The sequence below is a fragment of the Myodes glareolus genome, chromosome 24 (genome assembly GCF_982192425.1).
Source record: "Myodes glareolus chromosome 24, mMyoGla1.1, whole genome shotgun sequence".
NCBI lineage: Eukaryota > Metazoa > Chordata > Mammalia > Rodentia > Cricetidae > Myodes > Myodes glareolus.
In genome coordinates this window covers 15,521,695-15,541,193 of record NC_142049.1, presented here as the reverse complement: position 1 = coordinate 15,541,193, position 19,499 = coordinate 15,521,695, and the positions used below count along the sequence as shown (strand labels likewise).

The window sequence follows — 19,499 nt, the reverse complement described above, 5'->3', positions numbered from 1 at the left end:
CTGCAATGAGTTCCCCAACGTGAAATCAGTATGATGTTCAGGACACAGACTTGTGCTAAGAATGTATAAAAAAAACCAACATTAAGCCCCGAGAGGGAAAGGAAGTGTAGCCATGGCTGGACTTGCGCTAAAGAAGAATTTACTCACCCACTACATATTATAGGGTCAGAGGCACAGTATGAGAACCAGGAGAATGTATCTGTAGATTTTATCAGTTTCATCCAAGTAGAGAAAGTTGCTGCTTCCGGGTTTATCTCTACGTTGAAGTTTAGAATTTAAATGTAGAGTACAGAGGCTGGAAAAGCTTGATCCTCACTGGTTCTAAGATTGTTTGTGCACATTTTACACACCACCCCTTTACCTCCCTATTAACAAGACCCAACAGTTGGCTTTTTAAAAGAATGTAATTTATAAGATAGTGATGTATTTACCATGGACAAGAAAAGCAGACTTCTTGTCACAGCAAGAATAACGGTCACCCTGGTTCCAAGAAAACCAGTGCCATAACATGCCAATTATCCTGACACAGGAAGGCTACGCGGTGGTTTGAATGAGATATACCCCCCAAAGTCTTGGGCATTTGAACTTGGTCCCCAGCTGGTGGTGCCGTTTGAAAAGTTTTTGATGGTATAGCCTTGCTATAGAAATTGGGTCATTGGGAGTGGGCTCTGAGATTAAAATCTTCTTGCCACTTCTAACTTGTTCTCACTGCTTTGTGCTTATGGTGTAGGATATGAACTCTTAGCATTTTGTTCCTGCCATAATAAAGTTGTTTTTTTTCTTCCTGAGGCAGGGTTTCTGTGTATCCCTGGCTGTCCTAGAACTCACTTTGTAGACTGGGTTGGTCTTGAACTCACAGAGATCAACTTGCCTCTATTTCCCAAGTGCTGGGATTAAAGGGGTGCGCCACTGTGATAAACTCTTCTCCTTCAGGACTCATTAACCCAAATTATTCTTTTGTAAATTGTCTGATTGTAGTATTTTAATCACAATGACTGTTGTTAGTTTACATGAGAATAGCCTTCATAGGCAACACATTTGAATGCTTGGTCCTTGGTGGGCCTATTTGGGAAGGATTAGGAGCTGTGGTCTTGTTGGAGGTGGTGTGTCACTAGGGGCAGGCTTTGAGGTTTAAAAATACTCATGCTGTTTATTCCAAATGCACTCTCTGCCCCATGCCTGAGGTTTAGAGATGTGATCTCTCCACTGTTCCTGCTGTCAGGCCTTCACTCTACCATCATAAACTCTAACCCTCTGAAACTGTAAACCCAACTGAGATTGTTTTCTTTTTATAAGCTACCTTGATCATAGTGCTTTATCACAGCAACAGAAACAGAACTACTACAGCAAAAGAAAGTAACTAACATAGGACACTAAGCTAACTCACCTCTTTGCAGCGCATCCTTCGGCTGGACATCTTGAAATAATACTCACTCAGGCCATCTGGGCTCATCGGGTCATGAGAACAAGCCTGAAGCAAGGCCCGGACAGACTTCTCTAGTTCAAACACCAAATACACATACCCTACCCAACAAAAGGAAAAGACACTTTAATATTCCTTGGGTGGCTATTTATCGTCCTCTATGGTGGCCGAAGAGCCGTGGCTTTGGAGCAGGGAGTTTCTTCTAAGGGAGGAAGCCTCAAGTACAGGACATTTTTTGGAGGGAGGTAGATGCTGGGGATTGAACCTATAGTCTGTGCATGCTAAGCAAGTACTCTACTGCTGAACCAATCCTTCATCCCAAAGTACATTTTTGTTCAAATCCTGAAAACGTTTGTCAAATGAAGTACTTACTCTGTCTTATGCCCAGGCTAAGGGAGAGAGAAGCACATCCTATTTCACTAAGGGAAGGAACTGTCAGGCCCAAACAGTAGACCCCACCTATTACTACACAGCTTTCTACCCCAGAACACAGAGAATGCTCGGTTCAGCAAAGCCAAGAAGAATAGTAGTTTGTCAGGGGATGAAGTTATTGCTTTAAAAGCCTAATTAAACCATTGGTTCAAGTTCAATGAAGATGGAGCAGAGAGAAAATAGCACCTGCTCCTTTCTACAGGGCAGGATCTCATTTTAGACCAGTGAGGAATCAGATAGTTGGTCCTCATTCCTGACAACTCCAAAGGGAATCTCAGAACTGGGTCAGATGACAAGCCTCTGAGGCAGCAAAGGCACATTTTTTTTTTTTTTAGAAAGTAATTTTATTAATCAAAGGCACACTCTTGAAATGCCTTATTCAAGAGGAAAGGTGGGGTTTAGCTTTGGAGGGAAGTGCACAGGAAGGGTTCTGGTGGCAGCTCCCTACAGCACTACAAGTTTGGACAGATGGACAAAGGAATGTGCAAAATTGAAGAGGATGTGCTGACTGCACCCTGGAGTGCCTGCATTACCAGCATGCTTCTGTGACATCCCAACACCACGTGGTACAGTGTGTGTGAGGGAGGGCAAAAAAAAAAATTCCTACCATGTCTGTATTACCTTTAGGCATATTACCTTTGGGAGGACACCGGGGGTGCTTGCCATCCTTACCAGGCCACTCCACACTCAGAGAGCCAAAAACACGGAAGGTGTTAACCAATCCAGCTGCACAGTGGGGAAGAGCAAAAACCAAGAAACAGTCTACTCAGGAAAGATACACACACAGGATCCCCCAGCACTCCTCCCAAGGTTCACTGCTCCTGACCAACAGCTCAGAATTGACTTCTGGTCTCATGGGTAAGCAGACGAACAGAATCACTTTGAAAGCTTATGAAATACACCCTCCCCCTCAGCTGCTCCTGTAACACTCTGCAGAGGCAGAGGTTCAGGCCCTAAGCAGGAGCCTACTTAAAGATATGCCCCACCTCCAACTCTTGTAAGAGATCTCAGAGGCAGCTCACCTTCCGTAATATCCCAAGGAACACCTCCAAGGAACACCTTGCAGGAGTAGATGGGGTTCTTATAGTTTCGGGGAGGAAGCTGGCCACTCCAGGTACAGGTAGCTTCATTCACAGCTTTGGCAGGAAGCAAAAAGAAAACAAGGGTTCAATCAACAAGTCACTACCCTTCTCTGAAATGGACTTATTGACGAGAAATAGAGCAGTCACCATTCCAACCTGGCTGTCTGGGAGAAGACTATCCATGGTTATTCTGAAAGACAGAAAACTTTGTCAACTATTTAAAGTAAGTTTGATAATCCTACCTCAGCAGCTATGCTTATAATAAAACTGAAAGGAATAGCAGATGTGCAGGGTAAAAATGATCACAACGTAAGCAATTTCAACTATATAACTGATAAACTGCAACAAAGCAGTTTTATATTGCTATTGTTTATAGTACTAAGTAGATTTATAAATGGTTTATAAATATATTTACAATATTATAAGTTTAAAAATATATTAATAAAAAAAGAGTAGACAGAACAACTTTATATGCAATGCTCTTTAAGTTTCTGGCCCCAGTAGACTGTCTCTCCGAGGTAAAAACTCTACATTTCCCTATCTTGTCTCTGGACCACAGAAGTCAGGACACTGTCAGTAGAAAACACAACTCAACAGAGTAAGAACATTACCATGCCCCATAATCCCACTCACAAGCACCTGAGTGGGCATTGAGCTGCCCTGCTGCTCACACTGTATGATGATGGATTTCCGTCCAAACCCTCAGCTTCCTACTTATGCCAAGAGGCCCTTTCTGCTGTGTAGGTTTGGAACTCTCTTAAGACTGGCCTGTCCTACAACTTCCAGAAGTCTGCTCTTGGCAATTAGTTCAGGCCTTTCACATAGGAAGGTGATCTAGGTGAGGACATATTACCCTTCTCCTTCAGCACCGAGGAACACATTCAAGGAGATGAGCCATTATTCCCTCCTGGATACCAGGCCATTACCCAATATGTACAAGACTAATGTGTTACTGTGACAAAAAATGGGGGACTGTGGCCGGGTGGTGGCGATGAACGCCTTTAGTCACAGCACCTTGGGAGGCAGAAGCAAGTGGATCTCTGTAAGTTCGAGACCAGCCTGGTCTACAAGAGCTAGTTCCAGGACAGGCTCCAAAGTAACACAGAGAAACCCTGTCTCGAAAAAACAAAAAAACAAAACAAACAAACAAAAAGGAACGGGGCAATGCTAGCAATATTCCATACAAAACCGAGGAGCTTACAGAAAGCACACCATACAATGGCTATGTAGTAAGCATGAACATGAGCTATCAGAACCACCAGACAGACAAACACCATTAGGGAAGAATGAGATAGGGACAAGTTCTATGCAAACACATCTAACAGAGAAATAACGTTCAGTCAGTCAGGTACCTCAGAACCATGATATAAGTGGAAAACCCTGAAACACTAGCAGTTAATGATGTAAGTAGCTCATTTACTTCCAAGCTCAGAGGTAATGAGAAAAACAAATTTAATGTACACTTAACATTATGCACCTCACCAGGCAGTGGTGGCACATGCCTTTATTCCTAGCACTCAGGAGGCAGAGACAGGTGGATTGCTGAGTTTGATGCCAGCGTGGTCTACAAAGCAAGTCCAGGACAGCCAGAGCTACACAGAGAAACCCTGTCTTGGAAAACCAAAACCAAACAAACCAATAAAAAACAATTTAATTTGCCAGTTGTGGTGGCGCCTGCTGGTAAGATTTGATGGAGGTGGCAGAGGCAGAAGGATCATGAATTCAAGGGCAGCCTGGCCTACAGAGTGAGTTTCAGGATAGCCAGAGCTACACAGAGAAAACCTGTCTCAAAAAACAAAACAAAACAAAACAAAACAAAAACCTTAAATTTAATTTATTTTTGTATTATGTACATAGGTGTCTTGCCTGCATGCATGTCTGTGTGCTGTGAGCACACCTGAGGCCTGCAGAGGTTAGAAGAGGGTTTTGGACCCCTGGAACTGGAGCTACAAACAAGTTAGGTGCCCTGTAGGTGGTGGGAACTGAACCCAGGTCCTCTGAAGAGAAGCCAGGACTCTTTAAGCACCGAGCCTTCTCTCCAGCCTTCAGTTATCATTTAAATGATAAAAACTAAAGAATTTCAAAGAGATTGGAATCAGATATCAGAGCATCTGGTAACATCCCATACCTTAGAGGCTAATAGCCTGAATGTAATCAGAAAGATATCAGGGCAGAAAGCCAGCAAATGAGTCGTGACTGCTGTGACTCTGACTTATAAACAAAAAAGGCAGACAAAACTGTAGGCATCATTTTCAAGACTTTGTCTTTCTCACGCAACAATCGAAAGCAAGGGTAGAGCACAGCCAATTTTCACAGAAGCTCACAGTAAGAGGTGGAGCCAGCCATTTTCTGTGTGCCAGGCTATATGCCTCTTTCAACTCAGTCTCAAGGTTGTCCTTTATTCCACAAAGTTTGCGGTTTTATACAGACCTGAAAACCTTACCACATTAACAAACCCTCCTCCAGAAGAGTTCACTATTGTTTAAGCAAAGGTCAATTGTCTCTAGAACGAGGCCTCAGGCCTCAGCCTACCCAGAATCAAGCTGCACTCACCTGCAGCCTGCCGGTGTAGTCTAGCTTCTCTCTCTATGCTGAAAGGGTCTTTAGGAGCTTCGAGAAGGTCCCACGATGGCCACACAGAAGCTCCTGGCCATCTTTTTGAAGCACTGGTTGGAGAGGGAGTCACTGCAGCAAGAGCAGCTTGTTCCTGGTCCATCCGGGACCCAACTCCCATCTTTAGAGGGTCTCTGGGACCATTTCCCGTCATAGAAAGGAAGGGCAGAGGAGGGGAAATGCGAAGGCTTGACTAGGAGGAAAAAGGAAGACACAAGTTTTTAAAAGACAGTTTTGTTATAAAGTAATAATCATATAACAAAATCTTAGAAGTATTTAACATTTATAACTTGATATATTTTCTATTATGTCTTCCTATCCATTTTTAAGATTAGTTATAGACTATAATATAACTAAAATAAATTCCATCTTTCCACATACTTTGTTTTCTTGCCAGAGAGTTCTCATAACAATTTTAATGAATTTATCACATTTTATTCAGGAGACCAACAACAGCCTACTGATTCAGTTCCCTATGGTTAAACAACTTTTTCTTTGATGGCTCTATGCTCTATTAGAAATGTATTTGAACATGTTACACTATATATTTATACTAAATCATGAAATTCTAAGTGTCAAAGAATATATTATTAAAATTTGTTGACAGACTATTTTCTGTAAATACAAAAACTGTTTAATTTCCTCTTTTGTGTTAGCTTTCTCTTTCCAAATTAATTCTTAGGTGGGTATCTGAAAAAAAAATTGTATTTGTCAGTCATGAGGTAAATTCCCAAGATGAGTACTATCTAAGTAATGAAACAGAACAAGCATCTCATGTGAACCGATCTTACAGGGAAGTAAAGGAGCTGACTGAAGCTGTCTTTCTAGAAACTAGTCTGGACAAATTAAATGAATAGGCAACGGGAATACTAATGCCAGTGTTCGTAGTCCAGGACAGTGCAAAAAAGAAGACAGGGTGGGTTCTAAAAGTCATGAATGGGAAACCACAGAGATAAGAAGATGATAAATGAGCTTTCCTAGTTACTAAACATTTAGCTTAGAGCATTTGGTGACAAAAAAGCAAGGTTGAGATGGCACCTTAAAAGTTGAATCTTATTTCAGAAAATTGTCTCATTGCCTCTTCCTCCTTGAAGACTCATATGTAATTACTTCTACCCTCTATTACTGTCTATGCTAGTTTATATATGCCATTTATACCATCCTTCCCACCCACTCTAATCCATGTCCTAACTAATTAGCATGGAGACTACACATATCACACATGACTGTAGGTAAGGAACATGGGAGATATAAATTTGATGATAGTTTCAGACTGAGTTGGCATGGATCAGTGACAAGTACAGGAGCTCAAGTCAAATCCTGTTTAAAATTCCAGTGTTCACTATTAATTGTGAATTAAGATCATTTATTAAAATACCATTTATAAAATTTGGGATATTATACACAGAGGTATATAAGGAATATCGTTTAAAGGCTAAAAAGGAAACATCCATGTATTTCAGGAAACAGAACACTACCAAGATGTTCTTGTTTACAACTTTTCTCTAATAGCTCTTGGAGTAACAAGCCCTAAAATGTATTGTTCACGGACATTCAAAGTGCCTTGACTGTGCTAAGGATGAATGGCTATAAAGAGGGTGCCTGATATCTCCTTGCTTGCATGCATCCTGGTGGACAGGTACCGTTTCAAGCTCTAGACAGACACTGCAGCATCTTTTCCCCTAGGACACACACAACAACTCCACCTCCACAACCCCCATTCCTGAGCATGTTACATACAATCAAATCTGAGAGATGATCTGATCCAGAGCTGAAGCCACTCGTGTCTGAGTCAGAGGGGCTGCTAGAACGGGAGTCCAGGATGGGCCGGGTGTCCAGGCGAGATCCTCTAACTGAGGGTGCTGGGAACTTGTCCAAGTCAGACCCAAGGGGATCCAAAGACAGGAAGCTCAAGGGGGCTTTTCCTAGGACATTTCCCAGTGGATTTTGGAGCATGCTTAATACTAGGATGACAAAAAATAAAAAATAAAAATAAAAAACAAAAAAGACAAAGAGAAAAGAAAAAAAAGAAAGAAAAGGAATGCTCATGATCTCTTAATTTTTTTTTCCAGACAAGAACTCTTAGTCTTGCCTTCTCTCCCATAGTCACCCAAGGCAGGATCAACCGCTGAGACCATTTCAGAAACACAGACCATAATGTACAAATAACTGACGGTTTGGGAGGCCTGGCCACCCAGTTCTTATTAGAATTACAGGATGACTGAACTCCAGAGCTCCTGCTGCTAAAGTAGCAGCAAAACTGTTCTCTCTCTGCTTAAGGAGCAGTACTATCACCTGAGATTTTGTCATGGGGATCCCAGGTACAGCTGCAGTTAATGACTGGATACACCTGTAGTACAATTTAAGAAGTCAAAATCATATTCCTTTACTGGCTAGAGTGTGTTTATTAGAATCCCACCTTTTCTAGTGGCATTGTGCTAAAACACAGAATTATATGTAACCACCGCAGACTATAAACACAAGCACGTCTCATCTGAGAAGTTCTCTTCTGAGAATTTCTAACATGTACAAATTTTCTATACAGCCCCAAATTTCAAGTATTTAGGATGGAAGCAAAATGATTTCAAAGTCCACTATCTGAGGAAACAAACCCGGCAAGAAAACCCTGGTCTGAAACTCCCTTCAGATGGTTGTTAACCATGAGAAGCTCACCTGGAGGGTTCTTTCTTCTCACTGGCATCTTGGGTGAAATACCAACTATTTCACAACAGTGCTCCCCGGGTTCAATAGTCAGACAGCAGATCAAAAGTGCTCAGCAAAAATTCCCAACACAATAAACAAATACCTAACATCAAAAAATAAAATAAAATAAAATCCTGATGTGACACAGCACACTTGAGAGCTCCAGGACAGCCTGGGATATGGTCTCAAAAAAAGAAGGAAGGGAGGAAGGGAGGGAGGGAGGGAGGAGAAAAAGATAGAGGAAGAAAAAGTAATGAGGGACCAGAGAGAAGTACATCCTTTATCCACAAGGACAAAAAATAAAAGAGCTTCACTATGAAGTTTGGACTCATCAATATTAAGAGAGAAGTTTTAATTCGACCTTCTACTTATCTGAAGAATAAAAACAACATGTTTTAGATGACAGAGCAGAGGTAGCAAGCAGCAGACACCTAGAGCAGGAGCCAACTCTCAAGCCACAAGCAGTACAGAGAACTAAATGGATGAAGTCTTCTGAAACCTCAAAGCCCAGTCCCCAAGTGGCATACTTCTTCCAGCAAGATTGCACATCCTAATCCTCCCTAATTAGCCAAATTAGGGTATTCAAACCAATTCAAGTACCACAGACTTATGGGGCTATCTCACACGAAGCACCACACCATCCATCTCTCAAGACGAACCCAAATAACAAAAGTGCTCAATAAACAGTGAGTATAACTGCCCCATTCAGCTCTGACTGGGAATGAAGTGAAAACAGGCCGTCCAAAGCTTATTTCTTCCCAGATCTTCTGGAATCAATGTCAAGGCATCACTTGTGGGTACTAGACAACTGTCATTTGTGACAGAACATGCACACAAGATTCAAAACAGCATTATCATGAGGTTGGGCTGGCCCACTATCCTCAAGCATATGACTTTTGTTTTCACCCTAGAAAAAGACATAGCGAGTGTGTGTATTCTAAGTCTCTTATTTTCTAAATGCAGGCAATATTGTGGATGTATTTATCCAATTGTTATTCTATAGTGGTAAAAATGCTTATATTTAAAAATGTCATTCCCATCATCAGTGACAAGTCCCTTCACATCTTAACCAATCCAAGTCTTTTTTTTTTTCTTTCCCATTTTTGTTTTTCAAATCAGGATTTTTTCTGTGTAACAGTCCTGGCTGTTCTGGAACTTTCTCTGTATACAATCGTCTTTTAATACTACTATTGTTACTGTTATTGCTAGTGTATGTGTGTATGTAATATATGAGTAGGGACACATGCTGTGTGTGACAAATGGCAGTGTATGTGTGAGTGTATGACATACATGTGGGTACACATGCCATGACGTCTAAGAACAAATTTTGTGGTTCTCTCCTTCCAACTTTATGTGGATTCCAAGGATCGATTTCAAGACACCCAGGCTTGGGTGACAAGTGCCTTTACCCAAGGAGACATTTCACCAGTCTGTGGTCAGTTGTTTTTATTTTAGTATGGGTAGCATCTATGGTTCTCAGGGAGCCAAATATAATTCCACAAAGGAGCTAGTTTATTATCTTGCTTTTCAGGGGAACATTCTTTCACCTTAGACCTTTCAAAGTGGTTTTCAAGTACTATTACTTTAACTGTATACTGGAACTAAATGTCTCAAAATGCTTCTATTCTGACACCCATCACAAAAAACATCCTCGATAAACTTCAAGTAATCTTTTATCAAATTCCTGTCTGAAATAACTGAAAGTCATCCAAGTTCCTGAGTCTATGCTTCAAATTGGCAAGAGACAAGAAGATTTTAGCTTCTTCCCTGGTCTTGTAAAGCCTGGCAAAAAATATTGTTCAATTTATAGGTCATTATGCTTGTCAGTTACTGAAATGGTATTAATGTCCCAGAGCAGTGGCTCTCAGTCTCCCTAATGCTGCATCCCTTATAATACAGGTCCTCATGTTGGGGTAATTCCAGTCATAAGATTAGCTTTGTTGCTACTTCATAATTGCAATTTTGCTACTGTTATGAATTGTAAGGTAAATATCTGTGTTTTCTGATGGTACTAGGTGACCCCAGTGCAATGGTTGTTTAATTTCCAAAGGGGTTGTAACACAGAGGTTGAGAACTGCTGCCCTAGAGGACCACTTTCTTCTTCACATTTTACAAAAACAAGCTTAGGGTGGTCAACAATGGGCAATCAAATAAAAAAAAGGGGGGGAGGAGTTTGGACAGATAACTTGAAGTTAAGCACTGGCTGTTCTTGCAGAGGACCTAGGTCCAGTTCCCAGGACCCATCTGCAACTCCAATTCCAAGGGATCTGATATAGCTTTTTCTGACCGCTGTGGATACCAGACATGCATGTGATACACATATATACATGCAGGAAAAATACACATATAAAATAAAAAAAAATCATAAAAGAGCCAACTACGATGATAACAACTTGGTTCTTCCTGGTGTTGAAAGAATCTGAGTCGGTGAAGTACTTGCCAAGTAGACAGGGAGGAAGGAAAGAATGATGCTGAGGAAGTGCGCTGAGAAAATAACTAGGTGCTGCCTGGCAAAAAAGTACCTTAAAAGTTTCAGATCACCCCCTCCCTAAGGATTTATGTGTAGTTGATAGAGGAGTAACATTTTCTTCAGCAATGGAACCATTGGTAAACTAAGGTACCCATATCCTGTAAATAATCCTAATTGAACGCATTAGGTGTCTGTCTCTCTGTCTCTCTCTCTCACATACACACACACAAACACATACATACACACATACACACACAAATAAATCTTAAGAGAAATCTTTTGGGGTTGTGCAAAAAGCCTTTGGCTTCCACTATCCCCAAAGGCTAAGAATGTCATCAGGTAACATCTAAAGTATGTAGCAGAGAACTTCTGGCTCTGCTGTAATTTATCTACCTAGCATTTCAACCAGTTCATTTATTTATTTGAGACAGGGTCTCAACCACGTAGCACTAGCTGGCTTAGAACTGTCCAAGTATATCAGGCTGGTCTCAACTAGTGATCTTCCTGTCTCTGATGGACAAGCGCTCAGATTAAAGCATGTATCACTACAACTGACTATCACTGGTGTGTCTTTAAGGTGCCTTAACTTATGACTGTCTTTTGTTTTGATGATATAAAAATGTCATAAGAATGTTACCAGAGAATGTATTTGGGGTAACCTTAATCTGCATTCCCAGGCCATAGTCATTCATTCATACTGGGCTCTAAAATAAAATACCTCTATTTCCTTTGAGGTCAGATCTGTGTTACTGCATCATCATATAGCACAAAGCAATATGCACCCCACCCCCAAAAGAAAGAAAGAAAGGAAGGAAGGAAGGAAGGAAGGAAGGAAGGAAGGAAGGAAGGAAGGAGAAAGAAAGAAAAGCAAGGCTGGAGAGATGTCTCAGTAGTTAAGAACATTGACTGCTCTCCCAGAGGACCTGGATTCAATTCCCAGCATATATATGGCAGCTCACAACTGTCTGTAACCCAGTTCCAGGGTATCTGACACCTCAACACAGACAAACATGTAGGCAAAACATCACTGCACATAAAATAAATTTAAAAAATGCCCACGAGGGGGATGGAGAGATGGCTCAGAGGTTAAGAGCACTGACTGCTCTTCCAGAGGTCCTGAGTTCAATTCCCAGCAACCACATGGTGGTTCACAGCCATCTATAATGAGATCTGGCGCCCTCTTCTGGCATGCAAGCATACATGGAAGGAATGTTGTATACATAATAAATAAATGAATAAATGAATAAATAAAACTTTAAAAAAATGCCCACGAGAATGACTAGACTAATGGGTTATATCTAGGGACACTAACGACAAGAATTGGCTATGGAAACTATGCATTTACCTAAAGTGATTTTGCTTTGTTTTTTAAATGGATGGGAAAGAGCCAAAACCAACATGGTAGCCATTAAAAGTGACTCTACTCATTCACTCCAGTTTATATTCACTTGTATTGACACATGTTTTCACTAGCTACAATTCTATCTACCTCAGCTAACATACAATCTGTTAGTATCTTGGGGCTCTTGTAAATTAACATTATCAACAACAGGAATCATACCTATAGAAATCTTCTATATAGGTAGTAGAGATCTACTACAAAGACTGGCATGGTGGCATACTCCTTTAATCCCAGTCCTTGGAGGCCAGGCAGGCAGATTTCTCTGAGTTCAAGGACAGTTTGATCTACAAGCAAGCTCTAAGGCAGTCAAAGCTATATAGTGAGACCCAGTCTCAAACAACAACAACACAGAAATCTTCCACTATGTAACAACCCTATCTGAATAGAAAATGGCCTACCACACTAGTGAACTCCACTTTCTCCAGAGATGGCCAGTCATCTATTTTATGATCTGGACCAAGTTCAGTCAAGTTCCTACTAATAGCAGCTTTTCCATGTACCGAAAATCAACCACATGTCAGAAGTACTCTGGGTAGCTATTAATCTTTGCCTAAATTCTAAAATGTATTAGCCCATCTTAGCAAAGAAAACTAGTTTTGAGGTTAGCAATGCACATGTATATAGTAGCAGAGCAGAGTCTGATATTTCTGACTCCAAGTTCCATCTTCTGAAGTGCATCACTTACTAGCTAAAGCATTGTCAGGACTTCATGTTTCCTTATTTTCATGTCCTTGGCCCACCTCCTTTTTGTTCAAATCATTTAAGATCATTAACCACAGATGGGCAATCTCACCTACTAGAAGTGCAGGGGACCTAAAAGAGGTTTCAAGACTTAGTTATGGTTATTATAAGAACTCACTAAAATGCATCTTAGATACTAGTTGAGGTCTGAATCAAAAACTGCAGTTTAACAAGATTCCTGTAAGGTCTGCATATATACATTAAAGCTTTGAAAACTGCAATCTTAAAAAAAAAGAAAAGAAAAACACCTAGGTTTCTTTTAAGTTTCTAATTACTCCCCTTACTGCACCCAAACATGCTTCATAAGAAATGATTTTACCTTAATTTAAAGATTGAAGTTTATAAATAAAACTCTTACAGCATAATTGAAGACTAACACTGAAAGATGTAAGAAGCCAAAGTGACTATACAGGACATTTCACGAAGAGTCTAATTTCTAAAAACACCGTGTGGGAGTGGAGGGAGAATGAGAGAGGCAGAGAAACACAGTACTGTGAACAATAAAGAATATTTTAAAAAATGACAAGGAATATAATACTTTTAGGAAAGTGATGGCCAGAACTAGCTGCATATTGTATAAAGCTCACACTGAACAGAAACAAAGAAAGCTAAGGCCTACTGCTTCAGGTAGATATATGTTTAAAAAAAGGCAAGACAGTTGCTCCAAAAGGAGCTGGAGAGATGGCTCAGACATTACAGGATAAGGCTGCACATACACAAAAAGGCATTATTGTATCACTGGGCAAAGGACAAATTTGTAATTTAAACTGCCCAAAGTTCATTACTATTTTGTCATAGACAAATCTAGGTAAACACACTTATATTTTTAATAGTTCACAAAGAATGTTTATACACAATACAAATAGAGCAAACGCACAGCTGATGAAGCAGTGGGGAGAGAACGAATGTAAATAATAGGTAAGAATCTGAATTGAGCTGGTTTGAGGTCTCCTTCAGGCCACAGAATGAGCCAAGTTTCTGGAAACTGTGACCCAAAGTCAGATGCCCTTAAGTAACCTGACTGTCCCTTTACAACCCATTCTGGCAGAAGGTTCCAACTCATTAATGCCATTTCAGAGGAGAAGAGACTAAATCAGCAGTAATATTTTTAGACTGATTTTTAACTTTCCATACTTTCACCCTTCTCTCTATGCCAGGTCCCTGGATTTTCAGCTGAGTCATTATTGGAAGTTTCTGAAGCCTCACTCTCTAAGAGTCTGAGGTGCCCAGTTCTGATGGCAGCACTGGCAACAGCAGCAGGGACTGGCACTGGATGCCTGTACAGCAAGACACACCTATCAGCTCAAGCTCACAGCTGAAGTGGGATTGGGTTCAGGATGCCATCATCAAATGCCTTTTATCTGGTTAAGAGTAGTCACAGATCATCTAGACCAGGAGCCATTTTTTCCAACCTAAAACATAGCTGTGTACTGAAAGTCTTTCCTATATGTACTCTTAGTTCTAAAGGCTGCTTGTAGAGAACTCATGCAGATTTGGGCCCAGGCAGTCCATATTCCACATAGAAGCCTAACCCATTTTTGAACGCTGCCTCATAAACACTGTTAAAAAAAAGGTTGGGAGAGCAGAGAAAAATGCCAAAGACATTTGTGCCATAGCAGGCTGATCTAACCCGTGGATCACTGGGGAGGTCTGTAAATGACACAAACACAGGAACATTCCATTCAACTCCTTCACAGTACGGAAACTAAAGACGGTGACCAGGTTAATCCCATGAGACTTCTAAGAGAATCAGAATAGACAGGACATGTCCTCTGGCATCCTTAGGCTGAGCATCTCGCTTGCCCACTGGGCTTCTGTACAAAGTGGTCATTAAGAGTTCTTTTTTTCAGGTCCCTCAGGTAGATTCAAAGTCACTCACTCTCCTGCTGAGTAATGCTGCACACAGAGGAGTCATAGGGGAAAGACAAAAAGACAAATCCAGTGGGTGGCTAAGCCGATGAACTGAGACCAAAGGTGGAAAGCAGGTGGGAACTGTCTGTCGGGAAACCTCACCTTAAGAGATTTCATCAAGGGAGCACATCACCTTTGGCTACATAGCCCCTGCACTACATGAGGTTAAAGTCTGCATGTCTAACAGGTAAGGTTCTTGTCACAAGAAAGGGGTTTAACAGGAAGAACATGAGTTTCAGAACAAAAGACACCAAGTTTGGGATGCTGAGCCTACTAATAGGTACATCACTTTGGGTATTTTGCAACTTCTGTGAGCCTTTTTCATCATCTGTGCAAGCATTAAAATCATGTGATGTGCTAGCATTAAAAAAAATCGATATAAGGTAGCTATTTTGTCACTCCATTCCCTATCCCAGGATACCAAAGAAGCATCTGCAACTGTGACATTCTATTAAAGGACTTCTCCTTTTTGATAGTCACAGTAATTATCTTTTAAAAATTTTTCAAATTCCATTTATTTTTTTCTGTGTGCTCATGCATACATGTGTGTGTAGGTCAGAAAACAACTTTTGGGAGTTGGCTCTCTTCTTCTACGATGTGGATCTCAGGGATTAAGCTCAGTTGTCAGGCTTGGTGGCAAGCACCTTTTCCTGTTGAGCCAACTAATCAGCCCTAGAGATTCTTAATGGCAATGATTTTATCCTATCCACTGATGCACCTTCAGTGCCCAAATCAGCTCCTGGCATATAGCTGGTGCTTAATGTCTACTGAGTGAATTTATAGTCAAGATTTTCTGTCATGAGCCCTACTCTCCAACCTTGCCCAATGCACTGTCAAATACTTCAAAGTGGTAAAGTCAGTGAGTTATGAGGCTACAACTTACTGGAGAAAGTAAAACTGACCAGAATCTAAGCAATAAGCTTGCACACTGGTTCCACACAGAGGCAGTAGCATACCAGGCTGCTTTCAAGTATAACTACGATTTCCTGAAGCTACTGAACTATCTCCTCCCTTCCTCAAGAAACTGAGTAGTCGGTTTTCAGATGGGAAGGCAGTGTGGGCACTGGAATGTGGGCTGAGTGTTCCTGCATTACTGGCAAGGGTGCACGATCTGGAACTGCAGCTGGTTGGTGGGAGGGCTCCATCCTACTCTAGGAGATGGCACCCTCATCTGGGCTTTCCACGAAGGCACAAAGCTTAGGAAAAGGAGGCTATCATCACAGCTCCTAAAGGAAAACACTGCATGAAGATGAGGGATGGGTGTGTCTTTGAGCCCCAGAAAGCAAGAGATTATCCATGCTAACCTTGCCCTCACAGCAAGGGGCCGGTCTCAGGTCTTCACAAATTCAGAAGTTCAGACTGCATTCCTTCCCCGATTCACAAAGTGATGTAATATTTATCACTAAAGTGCTGAGATGGAAAGTGAAGAACCCCCCCCCCCACCTTTGAGACCAGCAGCTGTAAGACTAGGTTCTTCAGAGAGTAGGAAAGCTGACAGAATTATGCCTAGACCCAACTTTTCTTCTTTTCTTGCTTTTGTGAGACAACATCCTGCAGTTACACTGCCCAGCTCATTCCTGAGCAATCACCTTACTGTTTAGCTGTTAGAGCAGGCTCTCTAAGCCTCAAGATGGACACATCTAAATTTCTATGGGCCTGAAGTTTTATTTCAGAAGCCAACTTTACAGCTAAGAAAAACAAGAGCCAAAGAAGGGCCACACCCCAATCTGATGCCAGCACAAATCAGACACTGATGACCACACACAGGGGCTCATTTCTCGTGTGAGTTCTTCTTTTGCTCAGATCCTGTGGGAGTAAAGAAAGGACAAGGCTTGTTTCAAAGAACAGATAAAGGAACATAATGTGGTCTCCAAAGCAAAGGACAGTGAATGGTGACACATTTCTTGGTCTAGGAAACAGGATAGTGATCAACCTTTCCAAAAAAGCTGGCGTTAGGTAAAAAGCAGGTAGCACTCACGATAACTCTACCTTCAAGAGATCCTACCCACAAGCCAATTAAAAAAAAAAAATCAACATTCCTCTTCTCCAAAGCATTTTACCAAAATAAATGGGCATTAAAATGTCTAACAGACATTAAGAGTCTCAGACTCTGCAAAGCCATTGTAAAAACAAAACAAAACCAAAGGGGAAAAATCCCCAAACAAACAAAAACACCTGCATCAAATAGGGTGGAGGCCAGAGAAATCAATATAGCAGCACCTTGCTGTCAGGACTGCTGGTCCTAGACTGGGGAGGTTATCCGAAAGGACAGCAGGCTTAGTGTGCTCCACTGCCAGTAGCAACAGCAGTGCCTACAGGTACCCAGTCCCCCATTTCCCCTTTTCCTCCAGAAGCTGCTAATATTTTTGTATTATGACACAACTTAAAGTAAAATATATCGATTTTGAGTAATACTGTAGCATTTAAGTTCACGATTCTTCCTGGACAATCTTAAGGTTTTTATCAGGCCAATATTCCCTATGTATCACAAGAAGGGAATAAACATGTAATGGGAAGGTCTGACCATAAGTAGTTCAAAGGTATGTCAAGAACTCCCTGTAATCTGTTTTCATTAATCCAAAACCCAGAAGACAAGGGATCCTAAAGGGGAGTGGCCCCTCATCTATTAGTAACCTTCAACAAACAGACAAGGCAGAGCCGGAGGAGAGGAGAGGACCACCTATGTCCTCTCTATAAATGGGAGTTACCCTACCCTCCCTCCTAGTCAGCCCCTTTCCAGGATCAATTGCTCTTAACCTAATGTTAATGCAATCCTAATATTAATTCAAATAAAACTGCTCAGTTAATCATCTTTGCTATGACTCAGGGCTACCCAACTGTCACATATAGCTCTCTAGTTTTAAAACCACTGAACAGAATCTGGTCATCCAGCCATCAGTCTCTTAAGTCCCCTCCCCCACCTAAAAGTGTTTTGCTTCATCATCTCTAAGACAGGCCTGGCACCAGGGGCTTAGATGGATCATATCTGCAAAAGGTTGTAACCTTGGAGACCCTTGTCAGGGCCACCTCAGGTGTAGACTAATAACTCCAGGGAATTTGCCAGGGCAAGTTAGAAAAGCTGCATCTGCCTTTGCCAGCAGCGACCTTATCTGTCTTGCAACACTCAGAGCTACCATCGCTTGCAAAACAGCGTGTATATAGGGGAGTGATGCAAAGGGGGAACAGAACAACTGTTGCTTTGGTATCTTAGCTCACTACCCTACTTGTCCCCCTCCCCCAGCCAGTCATCCCATTCCCTTGCACTCACCCGACTGTGTGGTGCTCTGGGCTGAAGAGTCAGAGTCCTGAGTGCTCCAGGGTCGGTCCCAGCCAGTCAGACTGAGTGACTGCAGGCCAAGGCACAAGCCATTTGCATCTGGAAGGCCACGGGGAGATTCTTGCGCAGAGGTGGGAAAAAGCATCCTGCTTGTAACAGCTTCTTCAGAGTCCTGGAAGTCTGTTTTGGAAAGAACAGCAAAACAAACCCCCAGAGTTAAGGGTTGTTTCCCCTCAACACTATCAACAATAAATATCACCAATAATAGTTTCCCCAGGTTCAGAGGCAAGACATCCAAGCTGGCTGGATGCTGCAGCTGCTGCCTCTGTACTTCTTCTGCAGGCGTTCAAACAAGAATAGTTGCCATATAGCCCCTTCCCCCCACACACCCCTATCCCATCTGCATTACAGACTAGGTAGCATGTGATCAGGCTGCTGATGCTTCCCGCTGCCAGTGACATCAGTCGGCAGAGCCTAGCGATGGAGAACCGCATCATCTCTCACAGAACGGGGGAGGAGCAGGAGGGGACTGGGAGGAGACTTGCCTCCAAGGGAAAGAGAGAACGGGAGCTACTTGGAATAGTCCGGTGCAATATGGTTAAGTCAGGGTTGTGAGGCAGCGCCCTCCCTCCAGTCTCGGCAATGGTGGCCAGGTGGCCCTCTAGCACAACTGAAGTCTACTCTGCTGATAGCAAAGCTAAAGGCAAAGCAATGTGAATTGCTAGCTTGTACTGTTCTGCCCTCCTGCCACTCCCTCTCTCCCTCTGCTCTCCACCTCAAATCCCCAAACGCTCCAGTCCTGGACTCTCTCCAGCTGCTGGCTTAAGCCCTGGCTTTGCAGCCCAATGTGAAGCTTCTGAATTCTGCTAACAAAAATAAGTAAGTAAATAAATAGGATCTATGTGCTCCAAGTGGTCCCTGAGCAGCACCCTGACATAGCAGTGTTTACCACTGAGGAATGAGATAACCATCAGAAAAACACTGTATATTTGGACCCTGGGGAACAACACCTGGTGCTCTGGGATTGTCTGGAGCAGTTTATCACAGATAAAGGGGACCAGCTTGGGGGAGGGGAGGTCATGGTTTAACAGGCAGTTCCAGGTACAGCTCACAGGGCCTGGCCCACAGCTCACGCATCAAAGGGAGATCTGGATAATCTATTTTACCCAGGCTCCCTTATACACCAACAGGATAGATATTAGCCACGGTGGACATTAGGGCCCAGTTCTTCCTTTTTCCCTTGCAACTAAAGGAACAAACAGTGGAAACACTTCCAAAGTAGTATCCGACAAATCACAGTAAGAGAAACAATCTCAGAATTATTTTTTTAAATATTTATTTATTTATTATGTATACAATATTCTGTCTGTGTGTATGCCTGCAGGCCAGAAGAGGACACCAGACCCCATTACAGATGGTTGTGAGCCACCATGTGGTTGCTGGGA

The 19,499-nt window shown here is 42.0% G+C and overlaps 1 protein-coding gene across 10 annotated transcripts in view; it reads right to left on the bottom strand.

The window, feature by feature from the left end:
- Positions 1 to 19,499, bottom strand: part of Cpeb1 (cytoplasmic polyadenylation element binding protein 1) — a 97,678-nt gene that overhangs the window by 8,052 nt on the left and 70,127 nt on the right. For 5 of the 10 annotated variants that reach the window (XM_085683076.2, XM_085683075.2, XM_087901537.1 and 2 more), the window contains 6 exons: positions 18,046 to 18,234; positions 7,291 to 7,514; positions 5,491 to 5,743; positions 2,878 to 2,991; positions 2,477 to 2,581; positions 1,388 to 1,524 (listed from right to left, as the gene is read on the bottom strand). In XM_085683076.2, coding sequence (XP_085539202.1) covers positions 1,388 to 1,524; positions 2,477 to 2,581; positions 2,878 to 2,991; positions 5,491 to 5,743; positions 7,291 to 7,514; positions 18,046 to 18,199 — 987 coding nt within the window. In that variant the 5' untranslated portion in view covers positions 18,200 to 18,234. Of the gene's footprint in view, positions 1 to 1,387; positions 1,525 to 2,476; positions 2,582 to 2,877; positions 2,992 to 5,490; positions 5,744 to 7,290; positions 7,515 to 8,223; positions 8,365 to 18,045; positions 18,235 to 18,463; positions 18,596 to 19,499 lie in introns of those variants that run through there. The other 5 variants (XM_085683074.2, XM_085683072.2, XM_087901535.1 and 2 more) reach the window with 5 other exon arrangements.